Source organism: Marmota marmota, unplaced genomic scaffold (genome assembly GCF_001458135.2).
Source record: "Marmota marmota marmota unplaced genomic scaffold, marMar, whole genome shotgun sequence".
Taxonomy (NCBI): domain Eukaryota; kingdom Metazoa; phylum Chordata; class Mammalia; order Rodentia; family Sciuridae; genus Marmota; species Marmota marmota.
The window spans coordinates 72717187-72740955 of record NW_026000026.1 but is presented as its reverse complement, the minus strand read 5'-3'; the positions used below and the strand labels follow the sequence as shown (position 1 = coordinate 72740955).

The 23769-nt window shown below is 43.2% G+C and overlaps 1 protein-coding gene across 14 annotated transcripts in view; it reads right to left on the bottom strand.

Annotated features, from left to right (window-relative positions):
- The window catches only part of LOC107142049 (protocadherin gamma-C4), a 157439-nt gene that overhangs the window by 80140 nt on the left and 53530 nt on the right, over window positions 1-23769 (bottom strand). Inside the window, exon 1 of one of the 14 annotated variants that reach the window (XM_048811686.1) lies at window positions 19162-21872. The exons of 9 other annotated variants lie outside the window; for them this stretch is intronic. In XM_048811686.1, coding sequence (XP_048667643.1) covers window positions 19162-21567 — 2406 coding nt within the window. In that variant the 5' untranslated portion in view covers window positions 21568-21872. Of the gene's footprint in view, window positions 1-742; window positions 4219-5492; window positions 8247-9048; window positions 12213-14330; window positions 17495-19161; window positions 21873-23769 lie in introns of those variants that run through there. 4 more of the 14 variants (XM_015485416.2, XM_048811682.1, XM_048811676.1 and 1 more) reach the window with 4 other exon arrangements.

The following is a 23769-nucleotide window of genomic DNA, read 5'->3' as shown; positions in this document are numbered from 1 at the left end:
CGGCGCCTAGAGCCCACTTTTATTATTGCAACCACTAAGAAAAACTGATGTGCCGGTTCCAGAAGAAATTGTTAACACTTACCTCTGTGAATCATACGTATTTATGAAGCTTAAAACCGCAAAAAATAGTTATGTAATGAGATGCTAAATGTTTACCAAAAGCACTTATGAAAGTAATGATTATTAAAAGAACTTGTTCAATTTTTAAAAATTTCAAATACTACCGGGACTGAAAACTTCGTTCTAATTAATTTTACTGACTGAAGGGAGCAGGCATTTGTGGACGCGGAGATAGCATGGTCCCCATAAAATTATCAAGTAGAATGAATGACTAATTCTTACCATTTTTGTGAGTATAATAAAGATAAAACTTTTGATAAAATTTAAACAGCATTAGGGTTGATATTTAAAATACCATGATAAAATATAACTATTTCATATCCTTAACTAAAAGGTACTTTCATGAATATTTCCTCTGAGATTTCTTGTTTATATGTGGGGAGTGTTGGGAATGGAACATAGGGAGCGACACCCCCAACCCTCAATAATTTTACTATAAAATACCTTTGTATGGTAGGAGGATTTTGAAGCATTGAAAACTTTTTTTTTCTAACGGTAATACCCAAAGGTTTGACCTAGATTTATCTTAAGACCTTCACCAAAATATTATCTAAAATCATGAAATAGTACTATATTGTGTTACACTGGCATATTGAAATATAAAAAGCGTCATTTTAAATACCTGGTCAAGCGTGTTCTTCTCTGCTTCAACACCAGGAGGTAAAATGCTAGCCAATAACACTGAAGAGCTATCTTTGTTGAGAATATCTTGTACCGCAGGAAAATTATTAACAGAAGTAAGAAAATTAAATTCCGGGTTAGTTTGATCCCCGTGCCCACGCATATTACAGGCATAGGGCAACGTTCCATCGCTGTAATTGGGGGGCAGCACAGGTCCAGACTTTGAGCAGAAAACTGATCCAAAGCAGCCTCTGGCTACAGGGTTGGAATACTGCCTCAAACGCAAAGAAATAGCCAGAATCACTGCGAGAAAGAAGAGCACCGAGATCAAGGCCAAAGCCACAACCAGGTAAAACTGCAGCTCTGCCTGAGGATCAGAGGGAATAGGGTGGTCTGCGATGTCCGGCAAAGCCTCCTGTAGGCTATCAGCGAAGATTAAGAGCAGCGTGGCGGTCGCTGAGAGGGGCGGCTGTCCACCATCACGCACAGCGACTAGCAGGCGGTGGCGGGAAGCATCTTTGTCGTTCAGGGGACGCACAGTGCGCACCTCGCCCGTGCGTAGTCCCAGGCTGAAAAGTCCGGGATCCGTCGCCTGCAATAAATGGTAAGAGAGCCAAGCATTGTGACCTGCGTCAGCGTCAACCGCCACCACTTTGGTGACCAAGTAATCGGGCTGTGCGGCTCGAGGAACCGTATCGAACAGCGCGGAACCGTCGGGCCCCAGCGCCGGGTACAATACTCGGGGAGCGTTGTCATTGCGGTCGTCCACCAACACGCGCAGACTCACGTTGGTGCTGAGAGCCGGCAAGCCCTGGTCTCGCGCCTGTATCGTCAGCTCGAAGGCTCTCAGCTGCTCGTGGTCAAAGGAGCGCTGCGCGAACACCACGCCGCTCTGCACGTTCACCGACACATAGGACGACAATGTTTTGGGTTCCAGGTCGCTGGCAATAATAGAGTAGGAGACTTGGCCATTGGGTCCCAGATCTGGATCCCACGCTCCGACCTGGGTTATGGAGGCCCCGGGCTGGTTGTTTTCTGGTACATGGACCAGGTAGGTGGACTTTTGGAAAATGGGAGCGTTGTCATTCACATCAGTGATGTGCAGGGTGAAGGTTATGTCGGACGAGAGGGGTGGCTTGCCTTTGTCAGTGGCTGTGATGGTAAGGTTGTATGCTGGGGTCTGCTCCCGGTCCAGGGCCCCATCTGTTACTAACTTGTAGTAATTGTTGGAAGAAGAACGTATCTTAAACGGACCGTTTCTACTTAAACTACAAGTGACTTCTGCGTTTTCCCCCGAATCTCGGTCCCGTGTTTTGAAGAGGGCCACAACCATTCCACGAGGGGAATTCTCCAAAATCTGATCAGATAAAGAAGTGATTATTATTTCTGGGCTGTTGTCATTTTCATCTAGAACCTCTATGATTATTTTACATTGTGTAGAGAGAGATCCACGGTCCTTTACTTCTACATTCATTGTGTATCTTTCTACTTCTTCAAAATCCAAGGGCTGGTGAGTTATAATGTTTCCAGTACTGGAATCCAGATAGAACACACGTTGGGCTTTGTCAGCCACTCCAAGGAAAGAGTAGGTGAACTCTGCATTGATGCCCTCATCCCGATCAGTGGCCATCACCCTTAGAACTGAGGTGCCTGGAGGCACGTCTTCCCGGAGGCTGACCCTATAAACGTCCTGGCTAAACACAGGAGGGTTATCATTGGCATCTACCACTATGATTCTAATCTGAATAGTACCACTTAGGGGTGGGTTCCCACCGTCTAAGGCTGTCAGCACCAGGTAGTGAGTGCTTTGTGTTTCTCGGTCCAGGGTCTTCTGCAATAACAATTCTGGATATTTGTCGCCATCAGGATTATCTTTCACCACTAATGAGAAATACTCATTCGGACCCAGTTGATATTTGCTCAGTGAATTCATACCAATATCAGGATCTTTTGCAGACTCAAGAATTGTTCCCATTCCCGGGCTGACGGATTCACTTATTTCTAAGATTATTTCATCTTTTAGGAATTGAGGAGCATGGTCATTAATATCCTCAATCATCACAACGACATGAAAAATATTTAAAGGATTTTCCACCACAGCTTCCAACTGCAGCTCACATCTTCTCCTCTCTTTGCATATCTGCTCCCGGTCTATTCGGTCCTTCACAAGCAAGTCCCCACTCTGCGCGTCTACATTGAAGTGCAGCTTCTCTGCGCTAACTCGCAGCTTCCGAGCTGACACATCCAGGACACTGAGCCCCAGATCCTTGGCGAGGTTCCCCACCACCGAGCCCTTGGCCAGCTCCTCGGGAATGGAGTAGCGGATCGGCTCTCCGAGTGCCGAATAGAACAAAGGCAACAGCCAGGGAAACAGTACCTGCCCGCGGCCGGCGCGTCGCCTCTGCGCGCAGCTCCCTCCCATCACTCACTCACTTACTCGGGTGTTTTTTCACTGGATCCCCCACTTCGCAGCTGGGAGAGAAAGTTATCTACCACGCTGGAAGAGTATTCGGTCCAGGACAGGCGGAGCCCAGTTTCGGGGATGGGAATCTGTGCGTGTATTCTCCAGGAGTCAGAGGGTTTCCTTCTGTGTGTTGGTGGCTGCGCAGGAAATCCCAGACAAGAGACTGAGGGATCCCGGGCGTTGGAGCTTGCTCTGCACTGGCCGACAGCGGCGCCCAGAGGCTACGTGTGGAACTGCAGCCTGGCTTTTCAATTAGGGAATCTTCGATTTTTCAAAGTTTATAACCAAAATATTTGAATCTCATTCCTTGGTGAATCCATTTTCACCACAAAGACTTTTTACGTCATCATAAGCACATGTCTCTTTATGTATTAAAATTTATTTTGAGTTTTAAAGGAATATAGAGTGAAGGTCTATAGGAGGTCTATAGGTCTTCTATCCCATGGCCCATTGCCACTGAATTCCACCATTCAGAGATAATTACTGTTGCTCTTTTTAAGAATAATTACCGATAAAATGGGAAGTACTGAAGATAAGCAAAAAGTTTTTGTCTTTAATCCTAGCCTTTATTCAGTCAGAAACTAATAACCCTTCCTTCCACATTTAGATATTAGAATGTAACCATTGGCAATCATCTAGGATATTCTGTATTGCTTTAAAAATAATTATATTAAAAAATTTTGCTTATAATAGATACAATGTCAAAAATGTATTTTCAACCTGTATTTTTTCAAAATGGTAGAATTACTTAGATGGATGCATAGTAATTTGACTCCCATGGACAGAAACTTAATAGTTTCAATGATTTCACAGTTAATAATTATTACCCTAGAGAGTGTGCTCAGCTTCCCACAGACCTATAATTAACCAAATGCTGATTGACACAAAAAAGTCATGGTCTCATAAATAGTTGAGACATTTTAGAACATTCTGATTTTTATGACATCAAGTTAGCAGAGTATTAGTAATTAAAGAGAGGAAACAAAATACATCATTATCTTTGTTTTGTTTTATAGTTGGGGTTGAAACCAGGAGTGCTATACCCTGAGCTACATCCCAGTCCTATTCATTTATTTATTTTTGAGATAGATACTAAGTTGCTTAGGGTCTCACTAAATTGCTGAGGCTGGCCTTTATCCCTCAATCTCTGGAGTCACTGGGATTAGAGGCATGTATTATCACACCCAGCTTATATCACTGATTTAAATGTGCTAATTAATTCATCCACTGATCATTTGTTTGGAAGAATTTTGTGTACTTCTTTGCTTATTTTCTGGTATCCTGAAAAAAATGACATTTCTTTCTTTACTCTTATTTTGACTCTGAATTTGTTTCAGAGTTTCAGGTATGTTTAACTTCCTCTACATTAACAAGTCCTACCTTGTTAATGAAATACCCTTGTCAACATAGCTTTTACTCCTGTTCTTGGGAACATGTACAAATTTATCTCTCCTCAAACCATATTTAGTTTTACCCTTAATGATTGGGATGTCTAATTTTAAAAAGAAAAGAGAATAGAACCACAACTCTTCTCTATTTAACCCACTATAGACTCTTTAGAATCCCTCTTGAGTAAGGAGAGTCAAATTAAGAGGTATATCTTCCACACAGCAACATGAAATTAGAGAATCAAATGCAAAAAGATGCCAAAGTCTTAACAGGTTTGATTTTAGTTGGAAAAACCTAAACACACATTGTTATGAATTTTAACTGAATATTAAGAAAACTTTAAATCTTTAAGGACTGTATTCAACTATAACTGTTACTACAAGTATAGTTTGGAAAACATAATTGCAAAGGCACATTGTCCTTCTCCCTGAGAAGAACAATGCTGAATAACCTTGGGCTTGGCTTGTGTTTCCAGTTAGGGTAATGCATTTGTTTCTGACATTTACCTATTTTTACCAGACCTGCATACAAATCAAGAGCTTGAGTTGTCTAAAGAGCCAGGTTTTCAGCTTCTGTCCACTGAGGAAAACACACAAATTGAAAAGCATTTTGTATAGAAGTCTGTCTTAGAAATTTTCAGTATTATACTCAACAACACTATAAAATTTAAGTTCCTGCAAAGCTAATCATAACAAACTTATGACACTTTGAGTCTTTGCTGATGAGTCTTACTCATCAAATTCTACTTTTAATGTTTTAGCAAGAGACCAGTGTCACTGAATCTGAGAGAAAAGTAATTAAAAATAAAGATTTAAATTTTACATCACTGTACTGAAAACCTAAAGGTAAAACCAATCATAATTGCTTAAAGGAAAGCAAAAGTAAAAATAGAACTCACTGGAACCAAAGGAGTATCTTCTATAGGAAACTTTGAATCATCTAACAAAGACAAAGGATCCTTTTTCTCACAGCTCTCCTGGCTGATAAGCGTGTCTGCATAGTTGGGCTGGGGAAAGATAATGTGGCTCTTCCGTGAGTCTGCAGTCAGGGAGACCTCATGGGAATAGGTCTGCAGGAAAGTGCGCACCCCATCCACATCCACAAAGTGAGAGGTATGCACACCTGCTAACCCTCCACCTGCCGTCTGGAGCAGGTGAGACTTGTGCCAACGCCAAAGTCTGAGTGCCAGCAGCAGGATGATGAAGGTGAGAAAAAGACAGGAGACAGCAGCTAAGGCCACCACCAGGTAGAGAGTAAGGCCTGAAGCATCATGGTCATGTGGGGGTTCAAGGCTGCTTAAGTCAGCCAAAACATCTGGAATGCTGTCAGCTACAGCCACAGTGAGGGTGATGGTGGATGAGAGTGGTGGCTGGCCATGGTCCTGCACAACCACCACAAGGCTCTGCTTGAGAGCATCTCTGTCTAGCAGGGCCCTTGCTGTGCGCACCTCACCAGTATGCAGCCCCACCACAAAAAGCCCTGGCTCACTGGCCTTGAGCAGGCGGTAGGACAGCCAGGCATTCTGTCCTGAGTCTCTGTCCACTGCCACCACTTTGGTCACTAGGTATCCAGGCTCTGCAGAGCGGGGTGCCAGCTCTACCCCAGTGGAGCCATCAGTGGGAAGGGTAGGGTACAGGATCTCAGGAGTATTGTCATTCATGTCCAGCACGAATAGGCTCAGAGACACATTGCTGCTGAGTGGTGGGTTCCCACTGTCACTGGCAATCACTTGCATCTTCAGCTCACGAAATTGCTCATAGTCAAAGGATCGTAGTGCATACAGGATGCCAGTGTCTGAATTAATAGATACAAAGGAGGATAGTGGTGCCCCTTGGATGGTGTCTTCAGTCAGAGAGTAAATGACCTGGGCATTCTCTTTGCTGTCTGGATCAAGGGCTGTCACTGAAAAGATGGAGGCACCCCTAGGGTTGTTCTCTGGGATATAGGTAAAGTAGGAAATGTGAGAGAAGGTTGGTGGGTTGTCGTTGATATCTGCCACTTGCAGGGTAAAGTGAGTTTCAGTTGACAGAGGTGGACTCCCACCATCTGTGGCTGTTACTGTGATGTTGTAAAAGGATACCTGTTCCCTGTCAAGGGCTCTGTGTGTGACCAAGCTGTAATAACTGTCAATAGACTTTTCTAACTTAAATGGTAGATTACTTGAGATGGAACAGGTTACCTCTCCATTCTGCCCAGAATCTAAATCATGCACGTTTAAAAGGGCTATGACAGTTCCTAGAGGTGAATCTTCAGTCACTGGACTAAACAGAGATGTGATGGTCACCTCTGGACTGTTGTCATTTATATCTTCTATGGTAATCAACACTTTTGCAGTTGCAATATATGCTCCTCCATCTTCTGCCTGTACTTCTATTTCATAGAAGCTTGTTTCTTCATAATCTAAAATTTCAGATATTTTAATTTCCCCAGTATTTTTGTTTAGTTGGAATTTCGACAATTGTATGTCAGGTAATTTTCGAAAGGAATAGGTTACTTCTCCATTGGCTCCTTCATCCTTGTCAGTGGCGGTGACCGTTAGCAACTGAGTGCCTACAGGCAAATTCTCTGGAACATTTAATCGATACTCTGGCAAAGTGAATACCGGTGCGTTGTCATTTGCATCAAATACAGTCACAGTGACGAGGACAGTGCCTGATCTGAGAGGGTTACCTCCGTCAGAAGCAGTGAGAACCATATGGTGAATGGCCTCTTCTTCTCGATCTAGGGCGTGCTCCAGCACCAGCTCTGGGTACTTGACGCCATTGGCACGACTCTGAACTCCTAGTGAGAAATGCTTATTGGGGCTGAGCTGGTAGCTCTGCAGTGAGTTCACGCCCACATCCGGATCAATAGCTTCCGGGAGAGGAAAACACATTCCTGGAGCGACGTTTTCATTAATCTTTACGTCCAGATTTTCTGCTTGGAATTTTGGGGCATTATCATTGATATCCGTTACTTCTATTTCTATCCCGAAAAGTTTCACCCTATCTTCCAAAAGGATGTTAAAATTCACCAAACACCGTGCGCTCTGAGCACACAGTTCCTCCCGGTCTATCCTGCCTGCGGTGACCAAGCTGCCGCTTCGCGGGTTCAAAGAGAAAAGCTGCGTCCTACCTCTGGAGACGATGCGGACTCCGCGCTCCGCTAGCTCCCGGGGCTCCAGTCCCAGGTCCTTGGAGATGTTACCCACGAAAGAGCCTTTCTCTAATTCCTCAGGAACGGAATAGCGGATCTGCCGGGCTCCGGACTCCCAGGGCATCTGCAGGTAAAGGCAGAGGAGGACCAGCTTGGTGTGGTCGGAGAGCTTCCTCACAGCAGCCATTGTTCTCTGGTTACGAAATTCTCCTGAAGTCCTCCCGGGACCCTCTGTATATTTCAACTGGTTCCTTGTTCTTTCTGTGACGGCAGGGATTCTCTGTAGCCTGCGCACCTTAAATTCCGGAGTGAGTTTCTGTTGCAGCCCAGGAGCCAGTTTGTAGGAATTGTGGGGCTTTGTGCAGTTGGAGATGTGAGAATACCGACTGAGTGCTTGCTGTGATTCTCTCCAAATAGGTGAACAGCGGCGCTCAGAGTCCTAAGAAGTTACTGCACCCACTAGTGTACATATTAGCAAACGCTACTGTATCTCTGTTGGATATATTGATTCTTTTATTCTTTGGTTTTTCTGTTGGTATCATTTCCCGCTGCCCCCCACCCCGCCCATGGACTCGAACACAGGATTTACATACTAGACAAGTGCTCTATTTCTGCTCCGCTTATATCTTTAATCAATCTCTATTTATAGGTTTCTTAATGGGGGTGAGATAAAGTGGAATGAAAATACTATAGCATATTATACGATGTTTGGCTAATATATAGTTGCAACACATTATCCCATTTTTAAAAAATGTAAGGTATATACCCACTTCAAAATGTAAATAATGCTTTTTAATGTCTTATGAAATCAGTTACATTCAGAAAAATCTTATAATTTTACTTGAAGTTGTGACTTAAATGGTTCAATTATGTTTTGTACACATGCATATAAAGACTATTATACTTCTTGTGAGATAATTGACTTTGAAAGTTATTTTTAAAATTTTAGATTTAGTTAATTTGTTTAGCTTAAGACTGTGTGAGAGGTTGCCAAAAATTCTCCTTGTTTCTCTTTCTCCTCCTCCTCCTCCTCCTCCTCCTTCCTGNTTCTATGGAATTAGTGAACCATTTTTGTCTATGTAATGACTTTTTCAAATTTCTATTGTTTCCTAAGAAGAAAGTAACTAATATGCTATAGTATTTTCATTCCACTTTATCTCACCCCCATTAAGAAACCTATATATAGAGATTGATTAAAGATATAATTGTCAAAAGGTAAACAGAGACGATAAGATGATATAAGCTAGAGATTTTTCAAATATGATCCTAGATGTGAAAATGAAAAACTAGGATATTAAAGACACAAATGTGAAACTCACCGGTGTTAGAGTCTCAGGATGTGAAGTCAAATTGTCCTCAACAGGAACTGGAATTAAGGCCCCAGGGGAATTACCGCCAACTACATCTTGGGTGGAATGCAAGGGTGAAGTACTTTTTAGGAAATTAAACTCTGTCGTTCCCATATGCGCAACACACAGATTGTAGGAATAAGGCAAAGTTCCTTCGCTGTAGTTGAAGGGAACTCTAGGTTCGGACTTGGAGCAGAGACCTTGCTGAAAACAACCCCACTCAGTTGGACTCAAAGAAGATCGCAGGCGCAGGGCAATGGCCAGAATCACAGCCAGAAGGAAGAGCACTGAGATCAAGGCCAAGGCCACCACCAGGTAGAACTGTAGCTCCGCCTGGGGGTCAGGGGGCACAGGGCGGTCACTGAGGTCTGGCAGTGCCTCCTGAAGGCTGTCCGCGAAGACCAGATGCAGCGTGGCGGTGGCCGAAAGAGGCGGCTGGCCACCATCACGCACAGCGACCAACAGGCGCTGGCGGGCCGCGTCCCTGTCGCCCAAGGCGCGAGCCGTGCGCACCTCGCCAGTGCGCAGGCCCAGGCTGAAGAGTCCGGGATCACTGGCCTGCAGCACGTGGTAGGATAGCCAAGCATTGTGTCCCGAGTCCGCGTCCACCGCCACCACCTTGGTGATCAGGTAGCCGGGCTCCGCGGCGCGCGGCACAGTGTCGAAGAGCGCTGAGCCATCGGGCGCCAGCGCGGGGTAGAGCACCCGCGGCGCGTTGTCGTTGCGGTCGCCTACCAACACGCGCAGGCTCACGTTGGCACTGAGCGCGGGCGAGCCGTGGTCACGAGCCTGCAGAATCAGCTCAAAGGAACGCAGCTGCTCGTGGTCGAAGGCTCGCTGTGCGAACACCACGCCGCTCTGTTCGCTCACAGACACGTAGGATAACAATGCCCGAGGCTCCAGGTCGCTGGCCGCGATGGAGTAGGAGACTTGGCCGTTGGGACCTAAGTCGGGATCTGAGGCGCTGACTTGAGCTATTGAGGCCCCTGGCGGGTTGTTCTCAGCCACGTGAACCACGTAAGACGCCTGCTGGAAAACCGGAGCGTTGTCGTTGACGTCAATGATGTGCAGGGTGATATTTACACTTGAAGAAAGGGGAGGCTTGCCCCCGTCAGTGGCGATGATGGTGACATTGTATTCTGGATCCTGCTCTCGATCTAGGACTCCATCAGTCACCAGCTTGTAATAGTTATTAGAAGAAGAATAGATCTTGAAAGGAAGGTCTCTTTCTATATCACATGTGACTTCTCCATTTCCTCCAAAATCCCGGTCCCGTGTTTTGAAAAGGGCAATAACCATTCCTGGAGGGGAATCCTCCAAAATCTGATCAGACAGAGAAGTGATGATGATTTCTGGACTGTTGTCGTTTTCATCTAGGATTTCTATGATTACTTTACATTGGGTAGAAAGGCCACCGCCGTCCTTTGCTTCCACTTCCATGGTGTATCTCTCTACATCTTCAAAATCCAGTGATTGGTTATTCTTAATCATACCTGTTTTCTCATCCAATGAGAACATGTGTCTTGTGCTCTGGGCGGTGCTCCGGAAGTGGTAGTTTATTTCTGCATTTACCCCCTCATCCGCATCAGTGGCTGTCACTTGCAACACGGAGGACCCTGGGGGCAGATTTTCACTAAGACTGATTCTATATTCATCTTTACTGAACACTGGGGGATTGTCATTAGTGTCCTTTACAAAGATTTCTATTTGAGCGGTGGCACTTCGTGGCGGGTCTCCTCCATCCAAGGCAGTCAATATCAAGCGATGTAACCTCTGCTCTTCCCTGTCTAGGAGTTTCTCCAGAGATAATTCTGGATATTTGCCACCATCAGAATTAACTCTAACTATTAATGAGAAATAAGGATTAGGGTTTATCTGATAATCTTTAATTGAGTTAAAGTTTATATCGGGGTCAGTGGCAGGGTCAAGGGATATCCGTGCACCAGTGGATACAGACTCAAAAATTTCTAAGTCTATTTTCTTTTTATCGAATTGAGGAGCATGGTCATTAATATCCTCAATCATCACAACGACATGAAAAATATTTAAAGGATTTTCCACCACAGCTTCCAACTGCAGCTCACATCTTCTCCTCTCTTTGCATATCTGCTCCCGGTCTATTCGGTCCTTCACAAGCAAGTCCCCACTCTGCGCGTCTACATTGAAGTGCAGCTTCTCTGCGCTAACTCGCAGCTTCCGAGCTGACACATCCAGGACACTGAGCCCCAGATCCTTGGCGAGGTTCCCCACCACCGAGCCCTTGGCCAGCTCCTCGGGAATGGAGTAGCGGATCGGCTCTCCGAGTGCCGAATAGAACAAAGGCAACAGCCAGGGAAACAGTACCTGCCCGCGGCCGGCGCGTCGCCTCTGCGCGCAGCTCCCTCCCATCACTCACTCACTTACTCGGGTGTTTTTTCACTGGATCCCCCACTTCGCAGCTGGGAGAGAAAGTTATCTACCACGCTGGAAGAGTATTCGGTCCAGGACAGGCGGAGCCCAGTTTCGGGGATGGGAATCTGTGCGTGTATTCTCCAGGAGTCAGAGGGGTTGCTTCTGTGTGTTGGTGGCTGCGCAGGAAATCCCAGGCAAGAGACTGAGGGATCCCGGGCGTTGGAGCTTGCTCTGCACTGGCCGACAGCGGCGCCCAGAGGCTGCATTTGGAACTGCAGACTGTCTTCTTTTGAATTCTTTATTTCCAAAATATGTACGTTTCTTTTTGAAAACGCAGCTATTACATTGTATACTTACATACTTAGTGTTTTAAATCAATTTATTCCGAATACTTTCAAACTTATACAACAGGTAGTATTATGTATTATATTGTGGACTTTCATATATACCTATCACCCAGTTTCAACAAAGATTAACATTGAGGCCAATCTTTTGTAAATATATGCTTCACTCCCCAATTACTCTAAAGTAAATCCCAAACGTCATTTCAATTAGCATTTCTTCTAGACGTCATTTCTTCTAGATGAGGCATTACATTTGAGAATTGTTATCTTTCAGCCTATTATGTTCTCAAGCTGTTACTAGATTATAGATGGAAATAAATCATAAGTGAATTAATCTAGTGCAAGAAAACTAGTGTACTTCAACAAAACTAGTCTAGTTTAAGTAACTAGTCTAGTTTAAGAAAACTAGAATTCAGCCTTTTCCATTCTCTGCCTAGTAGTCATCTATCTGGTGGGCCTTATCTTCTGTTTTACAAGGCAGGTGACATATTTGTGGCACAGAAGAGTAGTTACCTACCATGATATATATATCAATATATCTGTTATTGTATTTTCTCAAGTAAACATGCATTTTATTTCTTTATTTTTTGTATCAAGGATTGAATCCAGGGGTGCTCTACCACAGAGCTACATCCCAGCCCCTTTTATTTTTTATTTTGAGATACATCTCACTAAATTGCTGAGGCTGGTCTTGAATTTGTGATCCTTCTGCCTCAGACTCCTAAATCATAGGATTACAGGCCTGTACCACCACATCTGACAACACACATTTTAAAATATTGATGAGCACTTGATATCAAGGCTACCCCCAGATGGAAATTTAATTTCTCATTTGATTTCTTCTGTCATTCATTCACCATTCAGAAGTGTATTGTTGGCTGGGGATGTGGCTAAAGCGGTAGGGCACTCGCCTGGCATGCGTGCGGCCCGGGTTCGATCCTCAGCACCACATACAAACAAAGATGTTGTGTCCGAAAACTAAAAAATAAATAAGTAAATTCTCTCTCTCTCTCTCTCTCTCTCTCTCTCTCTCTCTTTAGAAAAAAAAAAAAACAGAAGTGTATTGTTCAATTTCCATGGGTTTATATAGTTTCTGTAGGGTTTTGTTGTGTTGATTTCTAATTTCATTCCATTATGATGTGATAAGATGCAAGGAATTATGTCAATATCTTTTTTTATTAGCTAAGAGTTGCTTTGTGGCCTATCAGAAAATTAAGGGGATGATTTTCCTATTCCATGGTTAAAAATATGACCTGAATGACGTTTGACTTTTCTTTAGTAGGTGAAGGAAAAAAGTGAAATAATTAAAATGTCTGTATGTTGTTATGGATTTCTAGCATATTAGTTACTTTCTTCTTAGGAAACAATAGAAATTTGAAAAATTCATTACAGAGACAAAAATGGTTCACTAATTCCATAGAAATAGTAGCAGTTATCTATGTATTTATGGATCACGTATTTAGAATAGAATCTTGAGTCCATTTCAAAGTTCATTTTCAAATAGTCTCCTGAATGTGATTTACTACTTGAAAGTTGACATTATGTTTAAAATTATACTAAATAATATGTTCTTTTCCTTATAGCTAAAACCCAGTAAAATATTTCTAGAATCTCCCTAGCATTTTCTGAGAATATTTTTCTAACTTATATCCCCTATTCAGGTTCACTTCTAGTCTTAAAGTTTGGAGAATTAAGCCAGAAGTTAGATAGAGCTGAAGAATACTTTTTAATTCCTTTTACTTGGTCATTTCACTGTGTTCAGTTAGAAACTTCTCTTGAGCAAGAATATACTATAGGAAAGAAGAGTGTCAAACTACTCTTCATAATTTGACTCTATAGCATTAAGAAATTATTTGAGTATATAGAATAGAGGATGACACAATTTTCACCATTAAAGGAATAAAAAAATGCTTTGTTATGGTTTGGAAATAAATAACTGAAGTTTGGATCTTCCTCAGAAAAGATCTTTAAATACATTCTCTACACACTTATGATCTAAAAAACAACAGCTCAATGGGGGTGGTTTCCCATCATAGAAAAAGAAGAGTGGAAGCAGTAAACCTGGGATTTCAGCTGTTTCCTCTAAGAAAATTAATTAATTTACCTTTACAACATAGTATCACAGTAGAAATGGTTTTAGGGATAAGGTTTTCACAATGGGGACACTGGAGATAAAAATACTTAATAAATTTCAGGAAGAGAAATCCAGCTAGAGAATTAGTAGTGAACTATTATAACCAATCAAGCAATATCACCTCAATAGCCCACACCCCTGCAGGCCAATGACAGCTGCCCCATGAAGAACGGTTTCTTTGATACTAGGATAATTATTATGAAAAAGTGAAAATTACATCAATGATGCAACCAATTAATGCCTCCTTTATATGGTTGGGCAAAATCATGCTCAGTGAAAATATAAAGGGTGAGAAACATTAATATCAATCTGTGCTACCTCAAATAAGAACAGTTAATGAGAAAGTAGTTACAGACAGTAAAGAAAAAAAAAATCCAACTCACGGGAACCAAAGGAGTGTCTTCTATAGGAAACTTGGAATCAAGTGAATGGCACAAAGTCTCCTTTTTCTCACAGCTCTCCTGGCTGATGAGCATGTCTGCATAGTTGGGTTGGGGAAAGATAATGTGGCTCTTTCTAGAGTCAGCTGTGAGAGAAAACTCCTGGGAACAGGTCTGCAGGAAAGCCTGCACCCCCTCCACGTCCACAAAGTGTGAGGTGGGCAGACCAGTCAACCCACCATTTTCAGCCTGTAGCAGATGCAAGGAATGCCATCGCCGAAACTTGAGCCCCAGCAGAATAAGGACAAAGGTGAGGAAGACGCAGGAGACAGCAGCCACTGCCACGACCAGGTAGAGCGTGAGGTCAGAATCTCTGGAATCTGCAGGGATCTCCATGCTGCCCAGGTCAGCCAGGATATTGGGGATACTCTCAGCCACAGCCACAGTGAATGTGACAGTGGCTGAGAGAGGTGGCTGGCCATGGTCCTGCACAGCCACCACAAGGCTCTGCTTTATAGCATCTCTATCCAGAAGAGCCCTTGCTGTACGCACCTCACCTGTGTGCAGCCCCACAGAGAAGAGCCCTGCCTCACTAGCTTTGAGCAGGTGGTAAGACAGCCAAGCATTCTGTCCTGAGTCTCTGTCCACTGCTACCACCTTGGTCACAAGGTATCCAGGCTCTGCAGAGCGGGGTGCCAGCTCTACCCCAGTGGAACCATCAGTGGGGAGGGTGGGGTACAGGATCTCAGGGGTGTTATCATTCTGGTCCAGCACAAAAAGGCTCAGTGATGCGTTACTGCTGAGTGGTGGGTTCCCGTTGTCACTTGCCCTTACCTGTATTTGAAGATTTCGAAACTGCTCATAGTCAAATGATCTCAGTGCATACAACACACCAGTTTCAGAGTTAATGGATACATAGGAAGAGAGAGGAGCTCCCTGGATGGTATCCTCCACCAAGGAGTATGTAACCCTAGCATTTTCATTGTTATCAGGGTCTTGGGCAGTTACTGAGAAGATGGAGGTGCCTCTGAGGTTGTTTTCCGGAAGGTAGATAGAATAGGAGGCTTGAGAAAAGGCAGGTGGATTGTCGTTGATATCAGTCACATACAGGGTGATGTGAATTTCCGTAGATAGGGGTGGCATTCCTCTGTCTGTGGCTGTCACTGTGATGTTATACTCAGAGGCTTTTTCTCTATCAAGAATTTGGGCTGTCAACAACCTGTAATAATCTTCTATTGAATTTTCTAATTTAAAAGGCAGATTCTCCTGGATGGAACAGAAAACCTGACCATTCTTCCCAGAATCTTGGTCGTGTGCATTGAAAAGAACGATAACTGTTCCCTGAAGAGCATCTTCCCTCACTGGACTAAATAGAGATGTAATGGTCACTTCGGGTCTATTGTCATTTACATCTTCCACCATAATTAGCACTTTGGTTCGTCCTTTCAATCCACCACCATCTTCAGCCTGTATTTCCATTTCATAAAATGAACATTCTTCATAATCTAGACTTTTTGCTACAAATATCTCCCCAGTATTTTCATTAAGCTGGAATATGGGAGATTGTTTTTCATTGATTTTCCGGAATTTATATGCCACTTTTCCGTTGGCTCCCTCATCCGGGTCGCTAGCTCTTACTGTAAGCAATAGTGTGCCTGGTGGCACGTTCTCAAGGACTTTGGCTCTGTAAATCGGTTGAGCAAACACTGGGGCATTGTCGTTTGTATCCAGCACTGTCACCTGGATGCGCACTGTGCTAGAGCGACGTGGGTCGCCGCCATCCGAGGCGGTGAGGACCAGGTGGTGAACAGCCTCTTCCTCTCGGTCCAGAGTGTGCTCCAGCACCAGCTCCGGGTTTAAGGTTCCATCGTCTCGCGTTTGCACGTCCAGGGAGAAGTGGTGACTGGGGGTGAGCTGGTAGCTCTGCAGGGAGTTCACGCCCACATCCGGGTCAATGGCTTCTGGGAGTGGGTACCGAGCTCCAGGAGCAGCAAGTTCATTAATTTTTACTTCCAGATTTTCAGCCTCAAATTTTGGTGCATTGTCGTTGATATCACGCACTTCTATTTCTATTCCGTACAGTTTTACGCTGTCCTCAACCAAGACTTTAAAGTGCACCAGACACCGTGCGCTCTGGGCGCAGAGCTCCTCCCGGTCTATCCTGCCCGCAGTGATTAAGCTGCCGCTTTGTGGATTCAAAGAGAAAAGCTGCGTCCTACCTCTGGAGACAATTCGGACTCCGCGATCTGCCAGCTCCCGGGTTTCCAGTCCCAAGTCCTTGGAGATATTCCCCACATTATAGCCCTTTTCTCTTTCCTCGGGCACCGAGTAGCGGATTTGACTGGCCCTGGCCTCCCACAGCGTCCTCAGGAGCACGCACAGCAGGACCAGTCTTCTGCAAGGCTGGCGTTTGGTTGGAGCTGCCATTGTTGCCTTGCTACTGAATTCTCTCAGAATGCTTACCGTGTACACTGACGCATTAGATTCTTCTCTTCCTCCTCCACCGTCTGGTGATCTTTTTCCTCAGGAGAATGCCGGAGTGCCCCGAAATAAGAGATTGAGTTTCGTTGCAGCTCGGGAGCCAGTTTGTGGGATAGGCGGGGCTTTGTGTAAAGATCTGAAAGGAGCCGAGTTTCCAAAGTTGGCGAACAGCGGCGCTCAGAGTCCTAACTCGTTACTACACCGAGATATTCAACTTTAAAATATTCCTTTATTTTTGAGATATGTTCTTGCCGTATTGCTCAGACTGGTCTTGAATTCCTTTTGGGCTCATGCGATGCTGCTGCCTTAGCTTCCAGAGTATCTAGGACTGCAGGCGTGTGCCCCCAGGGCACCGCGAGATATGCAAAATTTGATCATAGTCTAAGAATTCTCTTTTCTCATTTGATTTTGGACTTTTGAAATTGTTTCTAGCATTCACATTTGAAAAGCATTACCATTTGTGTTATTTGAGTTGTAAATGAAATGGAATGAAATTTCATTAAGTATAAAATCACCAGCTTTTTAAAAATATTAGTATCAACCTAACTTTCTTTGTTTTTGGTAGAATTCTACACACAATATAGATATGTAAATTCTTGTAGTTTATTTTTTATGATTCTTAATTTATTTTCTATATATCTGTTAGTCTGCAGAAGTAATGATATGTAGTTCTCTTTGGAAATATGTTCATATATTCATATTTTTCTTAATTTTAAACTTGTGTTATCTATTTATAGACGTATATCATATCATTATATTGAATGAATATATATGAACTGATTAATCACATTGAAATTATTTTATAAAGTTAATTTAGGTTGATGGTAAAGTTCCTGAAGAAAAGCTTCTTCTAAAACTTGTGTCATGAAAACATTTTTTTTTGGGGGGGGGTGGTACTGAGGATTGAACCCAGAGATGCTTTTACCACTGAGCTACATCTCCAGCCCCTTTTATTTTTTTCATATCAAATCATTTATTTACCCTGGTTATTTGTTATTTTGAGACAAGATAGTGCTAAGTTGCTAAGGTTGACCTTGTATTTGTGATTCTATGGCTCAGCTTGCTGACTACCTGTGATCACAGGTATGAAAAACCATACCCAGCATAAAAATAATTTTCACTAGGCAATAATTATAGATTTTTTCCCTAATATTGCTAAAGTTTAATAGGATTGTGTTTTTTTAATATTTATTTTTTAGGTTTTCGGCGGGCACATCTTTGTATGTGGTGCTGAGGATCGAACCCCAGCCGCAGGCATGCCAGGCGAACGCGCTACTGCTTGAGCCATATCCCCAGCCCCAGGACTGTGGTTTTTAAGATCCACATTTTTGCGATTATTCAAACTTTTCTTCTATTTCAAAAAAGTTTAGCTTTCTATGTGAATACATGATACATATACAGATATGGCATTTGGAAGATTCAAACGAACACATAGGATAGAGCCAGTTTCCATTTCCATCCTCCATCTAGACATTACACTTTTTTTTCTTTTTCTTTTTGTGGTGCTGGGAATCAAACCCAGGGCCTCATGTATGCTAGGCAAGTACTCTAACAAGGAAGTACATTTTTTTTCCTTAGGATTTTGCATCCAACAAAATCTGAAAGAATTTAATGACTTGGAGCTTATGATTTAAGTGAGTCTCTTTCATACACACAAACACATGTAGCATTTTTCATGCATTTAATGTGAAGTCAAAGAACCATAAATATAAAGGAACTAGACATGAGAAATAAACAATACAAAGGAATGGAATCTTTCAGTAAACTTGGCAAAGGAAGATATCATTAGCTGTGTCTTTAAAGAATGAATTAGGGTCTGTGGTTGTGGCTCAGAGGTAGAGCAATTGCCTCGCAGGCATGAGGCACTGGGTTTGATCCCCAGCACCACATAAATAAATAAACAAACAAATAAATAAATAAATAAAATAAAGATGTTGTGTCCATCTACAACTAAAAAAATTTAGAAAAAAAGAATGAATTAAATGATTTTCTACTCTAAATTTCATATTTACATAATATTTACATATATGCTAAAGGATGACAATCAATGGGTAAACATTATTAGCTTTGACAGAAGTGAGAAACTATGTCCAATCTTTTTGCCAAATTATTAAGAGCTCACTCTCATACTTTGTAAATCCTGTAACCTTTTAATATTCCCTGGGATCTGTATTATATTTTATAAGCACTCATAACTCAACCACCCATAATTCAATTCTTCACAATTTCTTTGAGGAACAGAAATTATAACTTCCAAAGACAACTCAATAGATCTGAAAATATACAGTATTTCCATGTTAATACAGAAAATGGATGGATGATGAAAAGTTTTAAAAACTTAAATGGAACTCACCGGTGCTAGAGCTTCAGGATGGCAAGTTGACTCACTGGAATTACAAAGTGGAAACAAAGTTCCTGGTGACTCACTACAGAGTATGTTTTGTCCTGAACTCAGTGGATCATTACTTTGTAGGAAATTAAACTCTGTCTTTCCCGTATGTGCAACGCAGAGATTATAGGAGTAAGGCAGAGTTCCCTCACTGTAGTTGGGCTGAATCACAGGTCCAGGCTTGGCGCACATTCCAGGTTGAAAGCAGCCCCAAGACTCATTGCTGGAGGAGTGCCTCAGGCGCAGGGCAATAGCCAAAATCACTGCCAGGAGGAAGAGCACTGAGATCAAGGCCAAGGCCACCACCAGGTAGAACTGTAGCTCCGCCTGCGGGTCAGGGGGCAAAGGGCGGTCACTGAGGTCTGGCAGTGCCTCCTGCAGGCTGTCGGCGAAGACCAGATGCAGCGTGGCGGTGGCCGAAAGAGGCGGCTGGCCACCATCACGCACAGCGACCACCAGGCGCTGGCGGGCCGCGTCCCTGTCGCCCAAGGCGCGAGCAGTGCGCACCTCGCCAGTGCGTAGCCCCAGGCTGAAGAGTCCGGGGTCGCTGGCCTGCAGCACGTGGTAGGACAACCAGGCATTGTGTCCAGAGTCAGCGTCCACCGCCACCACCTTGGTGACCAGGTAGCCGGGCTCCGCGGCGCGCGGCACAGTGTCGAAGAGCGCTGAGCCATCGGGCGCCAGCGCGGGGTAGAGCACCCGCGGCGCGTTGTCGTTGCGGTCGCCTACCAACACGCGCAGGCTCACGTTGGCGCTGAGCGCGGGCGAACCATGGTCACGAGCCTGCAGAATCAGCTCAAAGGATCGAAGCTGCTCGTGGTCGAAGGCTCGCTGTGCGAACACCACGCCGCTCTGTTCGCTCACAGACACGTAGGATAACAATGCCCGAGGCTCCAGGTCGCTGGCCGCGATGGAGTAGGAGACTTGGCCGTTGGGCCCCAGATCTGGGTCGGAGGCGCTGACTTGAGCGATGGAGGCTCCAGGAGGGTTGTTTTCTGCTACATAGACTACATAGGAGGCCTGGTGGAAAATTGGAGCATTATCATTGACGTCTCCAATGTTTAAAGTGACCAATATGCTGGAGGAAAGGGGCGGTTTGCCCCTGTCAATGGCAGTGATGGTGACATTGTACTCCGGGGTCAGCTCTCGGTCCAAGTTCCTGTCCGTTACCAACTTATAAGAATTTTTAGATGAAGAGATTATTTTAAATGGGACTTCACCTTCTAATCGACAATTAACCTCCCCATTTTCCCCAGAATCTTGATCATGGATTTTGATCAAAGCAATTAGTGTTCCAGGTACTGCATTTTCTAAAATCATTTCAAGCAGAGAATGAAATGTAACTTCTGGGCTATTGTCATTTTCATCTTGAATGTTAATTTCAACAGCACATTGTGAGACCAGTCCTCCACCATCCCGCCCTTCTACTAAGAGAGAATATTCTTTAGTGTCTTCAAAATCCAGTACCTTTTGAGTCGTAATTTCCCCACTCTTTGAATTTATACTAAAGACTTGCCCAGTTCTGTAGAAAGAATAAGTAATTTCTGAGTTGATTCCCTCATCCTGGTCGATGGCTGACACTTGCAGTACAGCGGTGCCTGGAGGCACATTTTCCCGAAGGCTGACTCTGTACACTTCTTGGTTGAATACAGGGGGATTGTCATTGGCATCAGTGACCTGAATCCGTAGTTCAGTGGTGCCACTTAGGGGTGGATTTCCACCGTCCAAGGCAGTCAGGATTAAACGATGGAAACTCTGTTGTTCCCGGTCTAAGGTTTTCTCCAATATCATTTCCGGGTATTTACTACCATCTTGTTTCTCTTTATTTATCAGTGAGAAATTAGGACTTGGAGAGAGTTTATAATTCTGTAGAGAGTTTAATGCAATATCTGCATCTTCTGCTACTTCTAATATAAATCGTGTGCCTGGCTGAGCAGACTCACTTATTTGCAGATCAAAGAAAACATACGCAAATTTTGGCGCGTGATCATTAATGTCCTCGATCTCCACACTCACGTGGTAAAAGTTCAATGGATTTTCAGCAACAGCCTCAAAATCCAGAGCACAAACTGGCTGCCTCCCGCATATCTGCTCCCTGTCTAGCCTGCCGCTCACAAGCAGTTCCCCTGTCTCTGAGCTCACAGTGAAGTAAGACTTCTCTGAACTGATATGCAGTTTTCGAGTCGGTAACTCCAGGACACGGAACCCTAGGTCCTTGGCGAGGTTTCCCACTAACGAGCCCATGGGCATTTCCTCGGGAATCCTGTAGCGGATCTGCTCAGAGAGCGCCCGGCAGAACAAAGACAGTAGGAAGGGAAGGAGCACTGGCCGCCTGTGAGTCTGGCCCCTCTCCGCAGCGCCGCTCCCCATCCCTCTTGCTCCCCTCTGCTTGCTCACCAGTCAGGAGACTCTGGAGTACGAATGATCTCCGTATTGCAGATATTCGGAGCTCCGAAAGGACTTAGTTCCAGATCCAGTCCAGAAAAAAATACTCTTCTTTTTCCGTGGGAAGTAGCGGTGTAATGGCTGGCACTGAAGAGTCACATAGAGCTGCTCTGGAAAGCGCGCTGCGGTTGCGCGAGGAGATGGTGAGCTCCAAGCTCTCCTCTTTGGACAACAGCGGCGCCCAGAGTCCACAGGGTGAAACTGCAGCCTGTGCTGTTTCAGTTTAACCAGTAGTCTGTCTAAATAAGTCATTTTTTATGTATATATACGTATACACACATATAATATTTTTATTTTGTTTATTTATTTTTATGTGGTGCCGAGGATCTAACCCACACGTGCTAGGCAGGCGCTCTACCACTGAGCCACAACCCCAGCCATTTATGTCAATATATTTACCACATATTGTAAAGCCCTCTTTCAAGTATCTTTCCTCTTGTTTTCAAATGGTTGGAAGCAGCACATTGTATATCTCCATTCTTAGATCATTCCACATATATTGAATTCTTATCTAAAGCCAAGTATTGCCCTTGTGAGTTACAATACAATAATGAATAAGGCAGGGATCTTGCCCTCAGACTTTAAAGTCTACTGATTTTACAAATTCATTTTTCTTTTGTAGCTATAATATGTTGAAACTATTTTTTTTCTTCTTGCATCGATTCCCATGATTCTCCATTTTAGGCAATTGGTACTGTTTCATATCATATATATATATTCAGGAATAGCAATACTTTTGAAAACTAATTTTGCAAAGTTGTGATTCATTTGTTTTGGGGGGCACTAGAGATTAAACTCAGGGATCCTCTATCACTGAGCTACATCCAGCTATTTTTATTTTAAAAACATTTATTTTTTAATTATAGGTGGACACAATCTCTATTTTATTTTTATGTGATGCTAAGGATCAAACCCAGTTCCTCACACATGCTAGGTGAGCACTCTACCTCTGAGCCACAACCCCACCCCTATTTTTATTTTTTATTTTGAGACAAAGTCTTACTAATTTGCCGAGGCTGGCCTCAAACTTGCAGGCCTTTTGCCTCAGCCTCCTGAGCAACTGGGATTGCAGGCATGCACCACTTGGATGGGCCATTAATTCATTATTAAAATTTACTGTGTGAACTATTCTGCATTATAAAGTCACAAAGGGATATTCTAACAGACTGCATTATTTCCCTATCTATGTACCTGCATTATACTAAAGTAATTATTTCAGAATTGGAGAAATTTAATTCATGGTAAGTTTATTTACATAAATTTACTGAAATTAGTGACATTTTTCTAACCTTTTACTCCCTTTGTTCAATGTTTTAAAACAACATCTTTAAGGAAAGCAAAGGTTTTTTTCTATAAGGACAACTTTCCTTACCCTCTATTAAATTGCAAAATGTCAGTAATATAGTTGTCTCATGAAATCACTGTGGACCCAGATGCTACAGAGAGTAGGAAGTTAACTCCCACCTTGATATATATGTGACACAGGATGGAACGCTGCATAACCATAGGAAAATAGCTTTTTAAATAACAATAACAAAAGATTTATCTTGGGCTGGGGATGTAGAGCTCTTTTGTAGCATGTACAAGGATCTGGTTTAATCTCCAGCACTTCAAAAAAAAAAAAAAAAAGATTCATCACATCTACATCTTTTGATCAAATCAGGGCATAGGTGTTTTTTTTTTTTTTTTTGGATGCTATAAGAAGGAATATAGAAGATGTTTAGTCCAGATGGAATCATTTTTAATTTGTGTACAAGAAACTTTTGTTTTTAAAATTTTTAAAAAATTTTTAAAAATTTCCATCATTTTATATGGAAATACAACCTAAAAAGCTCTTTGGAACTCTATTGAAATATGTTCTTCTGTATTTTACAAAATCCACTCTCTGTAGTTTAAAGGAATGTTTTATTTCAGATTTGATTTTGATGCTTTCACTTTTAGTTCTTTCACTTTTGGAAAAGGCTCATTCCAGGCTTTAGATTCCATATTTCCATTGGTATAGACTCAGGAAAGGGTGACTATTACCAAACACTTAACATTTATGAATCAGTCTTACCTCCCACCAAGATCTACCCTGTCAGATGTGTTTATGTTTTAAATACAGTAAGAAGTAGTAAAGCTTTGATG